The sequence below is a fragment of the Serinus canaria genome, chromosome 12 (genome assembly GCF_022539315.1).
Source record: "Serinus canaria isolate serCan28SL12 chromosome 12, serCan2020, whole genome shotgun sequence".
Taxonomy (NCBI): Eukaryota; Metazoa; Chordata; class Aves; order Passeriformes; family Fringillidae; genus Serinus; species Serinus canaria.
Genome location: NC_066326.1, coordinates 20,413,480 through 20,425,506, shown reverse-complemented (window position 1 = coordinate 20,425,506; position 12,027 = coordinate 20,413,480). Strand labels below are relative to the sequence as shown.

Below are 12,027 nucleotides of genomic sequence, written 5' to 3'. Positions count from 1 at the left end.
TAGCTGGCCCCTAGAGAAACACAACAGCTCTAAGAAATCCCTTTTGTACCAGCAGCTAGCAAAATGGCACTGTCCCCATGCCTGTTAACATTTATTCATCTTAAAAATCCTCTTCTGGACAATAAAGACCACAGGCAGATCTGAAATCCATCAAACTAAAAGTTACTGCATCGTGGTTGAGGTTTGGATTTCCTATTTCCCATTTGTTTGTTTATACCACAGCTCATGTTGCTGTCGTGTTCCTACACTTTTTTGTCAAAGACAAGGGAAGAAGAGTCAAAAGGTCTGTGATGACCATTGATGCCAGTTCTGTTTTACACTTTGCATAGCCAAATATTCTTAGCCTGTTTAAATGCTAGTTGATGTTTAATCATAGAATCATTTAGGTTAGAAAATATCTTCAAGATCACTGAGTAAGGAGATCTTCTGGATAAACTGTTAACCCATCACTGTCAAGGCCACCACTGAACCATGCTCCCACGTGCCACATCTACGTGGCTTTTAAATCCCTTCGTGGATGGGGACTTCACCACTGCCACCTGAAGCCACTTCCTTTGTCCTGTTCCTGTGTTCCCTGGAAGCAGAGCCTGACCACCCCTGGCTCCTCTCTCCTGTCAGGAAGTTGTGCAGAGTGAGGTCCCTGTTGAACCTCCTTTTCTCCAGGCTGAGCCCCTTCCCCAGCTCTGTTCCCTTCTCTGGACACTCTCCAGCCCCTCAAGCTCTTTCTTGTTGTGAGGGGCTTAAAACTGACCCCAGAATGTCCAGCACAGCGGATGGGCACTGCCCTGGCCCTGCTGACACACCAGTGCTGAACAGCCCAAGGTGTCCTGGTCCTTCTTACCCACCCGGGCTCCTGTCCAGCCACTGCCACCAGAACTCCCAGGGCCTCTCTTTCCAGCCCCTCTGGCTCAGCCTGGAGCTGCAGAGGGTCTCTGTGACCCTAGTGCAGAACTCTTGAACCCTGTGGTGGAATTATGGGGACTCTTTAGAAATGGACACATTTTCCAGGTTATGTTGCTGTTATTGAGAGAGACCTTTGCAACATAACCTTACACCTAAGGTAGTGTTGTCCAAGTTAAACCTGACAATATCCTAATGTACCCACTTCAGGGTGTCACATTCAGAATTCATTACTGAGATGATTTAAATAAGGGGTTTTTTTAAGAGCAAGTAGCACAATGGAGTGTTTTCTTGTCAGTGTTAAAAATAAAGGTTGATATTTGGGAACAGTGCAGTCAGTCATTTTCCAAGAATATCTTAACATGTTTGGATGTGCAGTTATAGAAAACAGTGTTGCTGTTTTGAGAGAAAATGTTGGAAGGTTCTTTCATGGTTTTTTTCTTAAAAGGTATAAAATGCTAAATTTTTACATATATGTAGAAACCTAGCCTTATTGTAGTAATTACCAGTTAAATGGTTTTTGTCCAGGTGTGCTCATGCATTATTTTTTACAGTGAGTCCCCAGTACTGTTTCGAATCCTGCAGCAAAGAGTCAGACTGTATTATTAATATTTAGTTAATCCTCACTTGTCTAGACAAATATGTGTGTGATGGAGAAGGGAAAGAGGAAAGCAATAGAACCTCTAGGAAATGAAGCAGGCTGGGCTAATCCTTCCCTGACATCCACATTTGTCTTGAAAAGCTGGACGTGTATTAGGGTTGGATTGGGTTGTTGTGCATACCTGAATGCTTCTTGTTCACTGTAAAGTGTGCATATTTCTCTGCTTTCTTTCATGCCAAAGGGTGAAATCAAAATTGCCGTTTCTATAGAAGATGAAGCCAACAAGGACTTGCCTCCTGCTGCTCTTCTGTATAGGCCAGTGCGTCAGTATGTTTACGGAGTCCTGTTTAGTTTGGCAGAAAGCAGAAAGAAGACTGAAAGGCTTGCTTTTAGAAAGAACAGACTTCCACCAGAATGTACGTACTGCGGAACCTGTGCTTTATTCCTCTTCCCTTTGCTGTGGTTTCAGAGCGACTTGTACCATGATATGAATGGAAATTGTTGCTAAGATCCCGTCAAGGTAGCTGAAACCGGAGGAATTTCGTGCCTGTTGGATGCTGTGGATAAGAGAAAAAGATGTTGTTAATTTTAAATTTTATTTCCCATCATAATTTAAGAGCTATAAATGTTGCTAATTCTAAGCAAGCTCTGAGGCTTGGTTTTGAACCTCTGCTTAAGCTGCTGCCAGACCTGCAGTGAGTGATGTCAGCTTGTGATGTCATTTCTGTATATGGCAGAAGTGGATTTTGGGAAGCTTCTATTCTCTGCACACACATACAAATCTGCCTGCTTTTTTCAAAAATCAGAGGTGCACAGGTTAACTTTAGAGGTGCACAGGTTAACTTGCCCTGGCTTCCCGAATGTGTCCCTGAAGGTAACTCAGGGAAATTTGCAAGTATCATATGTCGTTCAGGTATTGGCACATAAAACCTAGTTTAATTAAACCCCACAGAAATCAGGGTGTAGTGTAACCAAAGGTAGGCCTGGGTGAGGACAGACTGGACTTTTGCAAACAGACTTGTCAAAGATGCTTTGATTTGTTCAGAGATACAGATGTTAATCTTCTCATTAATCTGAAAGTTGTCTTAAGTCTTCAGTTTCCAGGAATTTAATTTCAGTCCTCGTTCTAGAGTGTTTTTGTTGTAATGAATACATACAAGGAAATTACTGAACTTTGCAGTAGCAGCTTATAACAGTTACAGGAATGCTGAAGCATTCAATGCGTGGCAACAGCAGCACAAGTATTTCAATGTAGGAGTTTCCTCTCACTATGGTAAATTTAAGAATCAGATATTCAAAATGTATGAAATCATCATTCACCAGCTTCACGTGTAAAAGGATAAAAATTAGTATCAGTTGTAAACTTTATATTCATTCCCTCTGCTCTTTCCGTATGTGATTGTGAATGTTTTTGTACATTTGTAGTGAAGACGATAATCTCCCAATGGTATTTGAAAAGCTGTTTATCTTTGCCAGTTACTTTGTGGGAATCAGTATTCACCCTGCTTGAATAATATTCCAGCACACCTACTCACAAACTTCTTACTTTTTAAAACTCACACAACATAGTGATATTTTGGATTGCAGGGTCATTTCAGGATTAAAACAGTGATTTTATTTGCAGTCGTCATTTCTCCTCATGAGAATTCTGTCCTGAAAAGTGTACTACAACTGTTTTTTGGTGAAGTGGCTGAGTGCTGGAGGTGTGCTGGAGGTCTGCTTCAGGTTAATCTCGTAAACTTAGAATGTTCTCTGTAGGCTACTACTATAATCTCTATTTTCCCTCCATTTATCCTGCTTTCCAGAGCTTACCTGTAGAGGGTAAGCACACTGCTGCTGACTTGGTTTAGTTACAAGAGCTCTGGCAAATCTTGCTGCAGGATGCATTCAGCTACTGACCTACTTCTAGCTTAGGACTGGCCAAGCTCTTAAAAAAGCAGAAGCCAATTTGAACATATGCTCAAATGTTCCTTGCTTCACTGCAAAGCTGGCAGTGCTGGTAAAGATGGATTTGGGCTGCTATGCAGGTGTGGGGTGTGAAAGGGCTCTAGTGCAAAAGCACCTTTATTTTGGTTGGCTCTCTTACAAAGGCTTGGGCAGTCCGTGCAAGACATAAGGAAAGAAAAGTGTCAGAAGCACTGATTAGCCGACTCTAACTTTTTTGAGCACCCAGGCTATAATGAACTGGTGATGCTTATTCTCCTCCAGTGTCTAAATTATTTTGCTGCTCTCAGAAATGAGTATGTTATGAAATGCAGTAATGAAGACAATTAAGAGAAAATCTAGGAGTTAAGATCTACTGTTAAGAGAATCAGTAAATTAGTTTCTGAAGAAATGTAAATGATCCTTAAGATTTATGTAGAAAAGTAATGAATATTAATATATAAAATCTTGTCATCTTTGTTGTACAAACCAAACACTGGCAACGTAATAATAGTGCCTGAATAATTGGCAAGGATATTTTATGTGAGGGTTATGGGAAGCTGGGAAAAATGCATAATAAACTGACACATCAGGATTACTACTAAATATCTAGATGGCAAGATAATGGATCTATCATCTAATGGATGGCTTCTTGTCTTTTAAGTCATTATTTTTTGTGTGAAGTTTAAAAGCCAGTAAGAAACAACAGAAGCAGCAGTTGGTGGGGTTCTTCAGTGATCAGTGTCTGCTAAGCGATGCCTTTGCTCTACATGGCCTCATCTCTGCTCTCAGAGGACAGGAGATGCTGGGTCACAGAGTGGCTAATTGTGTTTGGCTGCCAAGGGCATGGTGCTGACCATGCTGCCCTTCCCTCGCAGGGTGTGGTCACCAAGGGTCTCCCTTGCTCTGCTTGTGAAGCCCTGAACCAGGTTATTTCCGTGTCCTGATAAATACATGTGTGTAGTGAAACCATCTGTTCTTTCTGCTCAGTGGTAAAAGACACGCTTGCACAAGCTGTCAGAGCTCCTGGTTGGATCCCAAGGTTTGTTACTTTAAGCCTAGCCCCTTGTGACGTGCTGTTCCCATCGAGGATGTACTCAGCCGCTGCCAGGCCTGCCAAGAGGAAGGCGGTGTCTCATGGGCAGTAGCCCTTGTGCAAAATTAAGTGTGCTGAGCTCAAGCTGTGCTGTCAGGAAGGATTGTAAGGTTAAAAATCAGAGTTAATGAATAAGACCAGAACCACTGGAGCTGCACTTGGCAACCAGAGCTCTGCTGGAGTGCTATGGTTGGTGCCTTCAGAGTCTGTAATGGCCCTCAGGTGTTCATTAAGCAGGTTACTCTTGTGCAGGTTGATGCTGACCCTCTTTGCTTGGATTAACTTTAGCATGTCATGAGGGCACTGTTGAAAGCAGAGGTCCATAGATTGTGTGGTGCCTTAGGCTTTGGTGAGCATTCAAACATGCTGATGAGCAGTAGGATGAGGTTTGGTTAGAAATCAGTGTAATATACACTATGGTAATGGGGCTAAACATGCTGATCCTAGTTGTAGTCTGTGCAGTTTTCAGGGTAGACACTGCTCATTTCTCAGTGGACGTCTCCATATGTGATTCTGTCAGCTGAGTATGCAGTGAGTTTGGCAGCAGTCTCAGTGGAGATTTTTCAAAGGTTTAAGAAGTGCCCTGGTAAAATTAGTGGATATGGGCAAATAGTGGATTCATGTGTTAGGTTAAATGCTAATTTTGGGTGGACAGTACTAGAGTTGCTTGTTAATGGATTCAGCTGCAATTCCTCATCCCCATCACTCAGAGAGGAAACAATTCCAGCCTACTAGATTGACCTTGTGTTAAACCTCAAGAAGCACCCAGCTGTGGGTCCTCAGCACAGGGCATGGATTTGCAGGAGCAAGTCCAGAGAAGGCTGTGAAGCTGTTCGAAGGGCTGGAACACTTCTGCTGTGGAGACACTCTGGAGAGGACTCTTTTAGCCTGGAGAAGACAAGGCTTCAGGGAGAATTAGAATTCCTTTTCATTACCTAAAGGGACTCCAAGAGAGCTGCAGATGGACTTTGGACAAGGGCCTGGAGTGGCAGGACAAGGGGAGTTGCTTCCTGAGGGCAATTATGGAATAGTGGGAATAAATTCTTCCTTGTGAGAATGGTGAGGCCCCGGCATAGGTCATCCTGCCACAGTGGGGGATGGAACAAGATGGGCTCTAAGGTCTGTTCCCACTCCAGCCATTCTAGGGGTCTTGTATATTATTATTTAACAAAACGTAGAAGGCAGTGTGCATCTCTAGTGTGACTTTTGTAGCATTTGGCTAAATAAAGGCTGAGGTATTCTTCCTGTGACCTTCATGTTACAGGGCCATGGAAGTTCTGATCCACAGGTTAAAAGCTTTGAACCATATCTGAATGTTGAAACACAAGGTAGAAAACATAGACATAAAACATTCTGTTTTTATAAGCTTAAGAAGTGTGTTCAGTGTAAGTGAAAGGAAAATTGGGAAAACACTGGAGGTGTGTACAGCTTCGCTTCTGATATCTAAAGCAATTACAGAACAGTTTGAAGGCAGACATAAAAGACATACTTTTATTTGTGTTTGCTGTTCTAGGCCTAAGCAAGCAGAGAAACCCAGAGAGATGAGCTGTGCACTAGGGCAGGGTAGCTGTGCTGGCTGTTGGAGCCCATCTTTAGAGTGTGGTGGTGTATAAAACCTGGGAGCAACCAAAATAGAACGTGATTTTATAGTGAGGTGACCAACTAAATATATCAGAGTGTTTATTTGCATTGCTGTGTGTGATCTTTGTAAAACTGCCTTGAGCTCTGTGAAGAGTAACTGTAATGCTAGGCTGGGTTTATTCCCAAAAAGCAGGAGAGCTCTTTGGGGTGTTCTGGAGCTTTTCTCTGTAATCCTGACTATCACCTCTGCTGTGGTTTGCCTGCCCCTGGCTGTAGAAGCACACAGTAGGTTGCTGCCCCATTGCTTTCTAGCCATCAGGCCTGTGCTGGCATCAGTGGGATGTATTCCCCAGGCTGTATTCACTGGAATTCCAGCAGAATGAGCAGGTCTGGGCTCCCTCAGGGAATCTCCCTTGGCTGTAACCTGTACCTGCACTAACAAGTTCCTTGAACCTTTCCACACTGCATAACTGGCTCAGAGTTAGAAGGGTGCAGGCACACTGTGAGCTGTGTCAGGCTCGGGTTGCTTCAAGGCCAAAGGTATAGTGTCTCAGCCTTGACTTGAACTTGTGTTCTGTTCTGGTTGTCTTCAAATAGAAGAATGGAGATGATTTAGCAGTAATGTAGAGTGAACTATCTTTGTGCTTATGTGGATGAGAGGGAGATTAAGCACAAAACCACTAACCCTCCATAGAAACCAGTGCAATAAATAGGAAGCCTTAATATAAAGTAATGTTTTGTAAAATTTTTAGGGAGAACTCCACACTTGCCTATATTTGAGATCTCATTCCATTGTGGTAGCTGAACAGCTGCAGACAAGTATAATAATACCAGCTTTAAATATGATTCAAATAAAATCAGTAGGATCATATTGTTCTTTAAAGACCACCTCTGGGATAGGTTTCTGATTATATATACAAAAGTATTGTCAAATGTGACAGTATGATCACACACAAATATGACACAGATCTTTAAAGGGAAAATTACACTTTTAAGTTAAAATCTCAGAATGGTTTAGATTGGAAGGGACCTTAAACACCATCCACCTCTGCCATGGGCAAGAACACATTCCAGTAGACCTGGTTTCTTCAAGCCCTGTCCACCCTGGCATTGAACACTTCAGGGGAAATTGTGCTGTTTCTTTTAGAAAAATATGTGTATTTCCTCCATGTTGTATATTCATTTGAAAATATTAGCATGACATTCCTAGTGTATGCATGTCTGTATACACCTGATTTGTAAGTGATCACAATTCAAAGTATTTCATGCAGGGTTAAAATTACCTGTTTGGCAGTGTAATCCAACACACTATTGCAGTCTCGAAGTGATGCTTTTTGAATCAAAATCTCTTGCATGTGAAGTTTGAAATAAATGCTGGAATATGAAATACTAAGTCAGGCTGATTTCTTTCTGCTGTTGCCATTCTGCAGTTTCACCGGTGATAATTAAGGAATGGGCTGCTTACAAAGGCAAGTCTCCTCAGACCCCTGAGCTGGTGGAAGCCCTTGCCTTCAGGGAGTGGACCTGCCCAAACCTGAAGAAGCTGTGGCTCGGCAAAGCTGTGGAAGACAAGAACCGACGGATGAGGGCGTTCCTGGCCTGTATGCGATCAGACACACCAGCAATGCTCAACCCAACTAATGTGCCCACTCATCTTATGGTGCTCTGCTGTGTGCTGAGGTTAGTGTCACCTCCGGGGGCATCAGAACTGAGGAAGGGTTTTACTCTGGGATCTCTAAAAGGTGTTAATTCATATTTGCAGCCTCACTGCAAGAGGGGGTTTTGGTTGTAGAAAAGCATGTGCGTAGTTCTTTTTCAGTCTTTAAAGGATTGAGGGGAAGATAAAAAAGATCTTCTGTTGCAAAGAGGTTGTATCATTTGAATTAGTTTTACCTTAGTGTGCTCAAGACTTCAGCTCAGTAAAAATAAACAACTTTTGGGGCCTCAGAGGGTTCTGTGGGTGAAGTTGCACAACAAAAGCTTCCAGATTTCCAAAGAAAAAGTCCAAAAAGTTCCAAAATTCTGAACTGTTTAATTTTCACATTGAAAATTGACAGAGGAATTGAGAGATGCTTACATTTGGGGTAATTATTTAAGACAACTAGCTTATAATTCTTTCAGAATCCAAGGTAAGCATCTTAAACCTGGTAAAATTTAAGCCTTTTTTGAGAATGATAAATGTAAATTTGTCTTTGGTTCTATTGAACTTCATCTTGCCTTTTGAGCACTAAAACACTGTTTCTCCTTATAGGCTACTTTGTATGCAAAAAAAGTGGTATCTTAAAGCTCCTCTTTTCACTGGCACAGAATGTTTCTCTCCTGTCCCATGTCCCTATGTACCCTGGTGGTTTCTGCCGTAGCCATTCCGCAGGCACTGAGGAGGTCGTGCTTCCCTCACAGGTATATGGTACAGTGGCCGGGGGTGCGCATTCTGCGTCGCCAGGAACTCGATGCTTTCCTTGCCCAGGCATTGTCTCCAAAGCTCTATGAACCTGACCAGCTTCAGGAACTCAAGGTAATTCTTAACTAGGACTTAAAAAATTTAAGAGATTTGTTTCTAGCTGATCCAGGAATTAACTGTAGTGGCTGATCTATATGTGCCTCACTAAAAGCCTATACTTTCCAAAATATTAGTCATAGTGGCTTGAAGTGTTGCAGAGATGGCTGCAATGGTCTGCAATGTCCATTTTCCAAACACAGCACAATAAATCAGAATCACAGGCTGGGTTGTGTTGGGAGAGACCTTAAAGCTCACCTCATTCCACTCCCTGACATGGGCAGGGACACCTTCCACTATCCCAAGTTGCTCCAAGCCCCATCCAACCTGGCCTGGAACACTTCCAGGGATGTTGAGCCTACAGCCTAAATGACATCATGGGGTAGAGATTTGGCAAAAGTATCTATTGTAGAGTCATCAAAGTCTCACTTCTCTCTTAAGATCTGATACAAAGGGGAAGAAACTCCACTGTGAAAATCGCTGTTCTTAGAGACCTAAGAAAGGAATTCCCAGAGAAAATATTATTTCCATTCCAACACAAACAAAAAGGCCACTGATAGCAGATAATATTTTGGTTTAATAGTATTTTTTTTTTATTTTTCAATCATACATAAAATAATGTGGATTACTTCCATAAGATATGTTGGTTAGTTGGAAGATACAGAAATTCCCTCAGGGTTGTTACTGTCTTCACAGGAAGCAGTGAAGTCAGACATAAAGAGCAGCTGAATTTGGTTTAACCCAGCCATGTATCTGCAAAATGAGCAGGAGAGTCTTTGGCCTCTTAAAGGTTGCTTATGGATGGTGGGAATGGAGTTTAATTTTAAAATTTAATACCAAGGTCTTGAAAATGTTCCCAAGCAAGGGCTGATATTTTGAGAAGTATTTCAGAGAACACCAATAGTGATATTTTCTTATGCTAGAGCTAAAAACACACTTGCTGCAAGCAAATCCTTTTTGCTTTGACCACTACCTATTATTCACTGTTTAGTTCTACCTTAATGTCCCTATCCTACAGCCTAAATAAAGCTGTTGTATGCATACACACTACTTTGTTATTAAGAGATGTGTTCTTGAAGCAAAATCTTGAATCACACTAATAGAAAATCCATTATAAAGAAGTTGAGAAAGAAATGTGTTACATGGGAAGAAAAATGGAATTTTGCATTGAGCTCATTCCTGAGATGTTCTGCCACACATCTCAGAAGCACTTAATTATTTGGAATAAAATTTTGAATAAAGTTTTCTAGTGCTAATTTCCTCTAAGTGCCTTTAGAAATAGTTTCCTGCGCTTTGTGTTGAGAAAATAGGGGTTCGTGTTTATCTCTGGTCTCCAGAGCAGGTGGATGGGAAAGCAGCTTTTCTGAAGATGGCAGCTCTGCATGCACAAGTGTGCGGTTCTGGTGCATTCTTCTGTTCAAACCTCTGAAAGTCTGGATGACCTTTTAAAATCTCTCTGTTTGCAAGAGTTTTGAAAAGAGTGTAACTATTGGAATAACTTTGAATTATATCTCATTGTGATCTTACTATATTTATTCTGGCTTTGAACAGATTGAGAATCTGGATCCCCGTGGAATCCAGCTGTCTGCTCTTTTTATGAGTGGTGTGGACATGGCTCTTTTTGCCAACGACGCCTGCGGACAGCCAATTCCATGGGAGCACTGCTGTCCCTGGATGTATTTTGATGGGAAATTATTCCAGACCAAGCTCATCAAAGCAAGCCGGGAGAAAGTTCCGCTTATCGACCTCTGTGATGGTCAGGTGTGTAGTTGTGCAGGGTGATGGAGTGTCCCACATGTCCACAAGGGTTCCATGGCCTGGGTTGTCATTCGCCATATGTGTCACCTCTGCTTTTAAAGGCAAATATGAGGGGAATGTCTAATGGGTGGGTTTCGCTGTTTAGTTCCTTATTTCTTGATGAGTAGGATGGCATTTGGGTAGAGTTGGAAGAAGAGGCATCAAGTTGAATTTGATTTTTTTTTTCTCTGAAAACGGAAACACTGATATGATGAATGGCCAAGTTGGAAACTCTGCTCATTTGTTCAAGTCCCACCTTTTTGGGTCAGATTGTCCAAAAGACTAAACTGCACTAGGTTTGTCATGAAAGAAAATTGGTGTTTTCTAACTGACTTGACAGACTGTGAAGTCATTCTTGGGGTCCTCTGCTCAAAATCTTTTCACATTTCTTACAATCATCTTAAAATAGGAATTAAGGCCTTTTTTGTATTATGCAAATCATGCAAAGTTACTACCCATCTGTAAAACCAGGAAATTGATGAAACAGTTTACTGAATAACCCAAACTTTTTTGGTTTGAACTTTTTGAAAGCTATGAAATTGTGTCCCTTCTTTTTTTGTGAATCCTAAGTTTGCTATTGATGATGGCTGTGGTCCCTTCTCAGGGTTATAACCCTCCAGGCATGTTTCAGCCTGTATGCACAGACTCTGGTTTGCAGTCCAGGTCTAGGATGATGATTCTGTCTCTACTTCTCTATTATTTTGGGTTTTCCTTTGAATTTGTTGTGTAAATGTAGCTTTATACAATTGAAATGAGAATTTTAATGTCCCTCTGTGACCTTCTCTTTATTCCTAGGCTGAGCAGGCAGCCAAGGTTGAAAAGATGCGCCAGAGCATCCTAGAAGGATTAAATTTCTCCAGGCAGAACCATCCTCTCCCTTTCCCACCTCCACCTGCCATGCCTTTCTATCCAGCTTCTATGTATCCTCGGCACTTTGGGCCAGTCCCACCACCTCAGGGCAGGGGGAGAGGCTTTGCTGGTAAGTGATGGGATGACGGTGCCACACATTACCTTACCTTGCACATTCCCAAAAACTACCAACTCTCATCAATTTCATAGGGAAAATACAGAAAAGCAAGTGGTCAGCTTGTGTTGGCATGTGCCAATCACTGTATTTTGGAGTTGCTTTTATTAGCCCAGTGATATGGAGTGTGTTGCATTGCTACGTGTTTTCATCAGGATTTTAGTAACTGTGCCAGATTAAAATATTTTTACTGTTATTGTAGAACTAGAAAAGAGAGGAATGGATTGACACTGGGCAGTATGAAAAAGCTTTGATTTGCACAGTAAATTGGTTCAAAACATTTATAAATTACCAGACACAGTTTAACCATCAGGGCTGAAGACAACCTTTCCCGCTCCCCACTCCTCTGTGTTTTGCTGCAGTCAGATAACCATTGGCACTGTCAAGTGTAAATACTGACATAACCATTGCAGGCTCTTCCTAGAATTGCTCACTTCCTCAAAATCTCTCTGTACCAAGGCCCAGAGGTGTATAGATACTGGCCACAGGCATTTCAGGGGTGCCATGACTGTAGCTACCAATGTTCACTGCCAAAAAATTGTCACAAACCTTTATGAAGCCATAGAAGTTGGGATCCCATTCCAAGCCCCAAGGCCTGCCCTTTGGAT

At 42.0% G+C, this 12,027-nt stretch overlaps 1 protein-coding gene across 3 annotated transcripts in view; it reads left to right on the top strand.

Moving 5' to 3' along the window:
- Positions 1-12,027, top strand: part of FAM120A (family with sequence similarity 120A) — a 48,338-nt gene that overhangs the window by 26,168 nt on the left and 10,143 nt on the right. For all 3 annotated transcript variants that reach the window (XM_050979142.1, XM_050979143.1, XM_050979141.1), the window contains exons 10-14: positions 1,743-1,917; positions 7,532-7,781; positions 8,502-8,616; positions 10,150-10,359; positions 11,191-11,374. In XM_050979142.1, the coding sequence (XP_050835099.1) occupies positions 1,743-1,917; positions 7,532-7,781; positions 8,502-8,616; positions 10,150-10,359; positions 11,191-11,374 (934 nt within the window). The remainder of the gene's footprint in view (positions 1-1,742; positions 1,918-7,531; positions 7,782-8,501; positions 8,617-10,149; positions 10,360-11,190; positions 11,375-12,027) is intronic.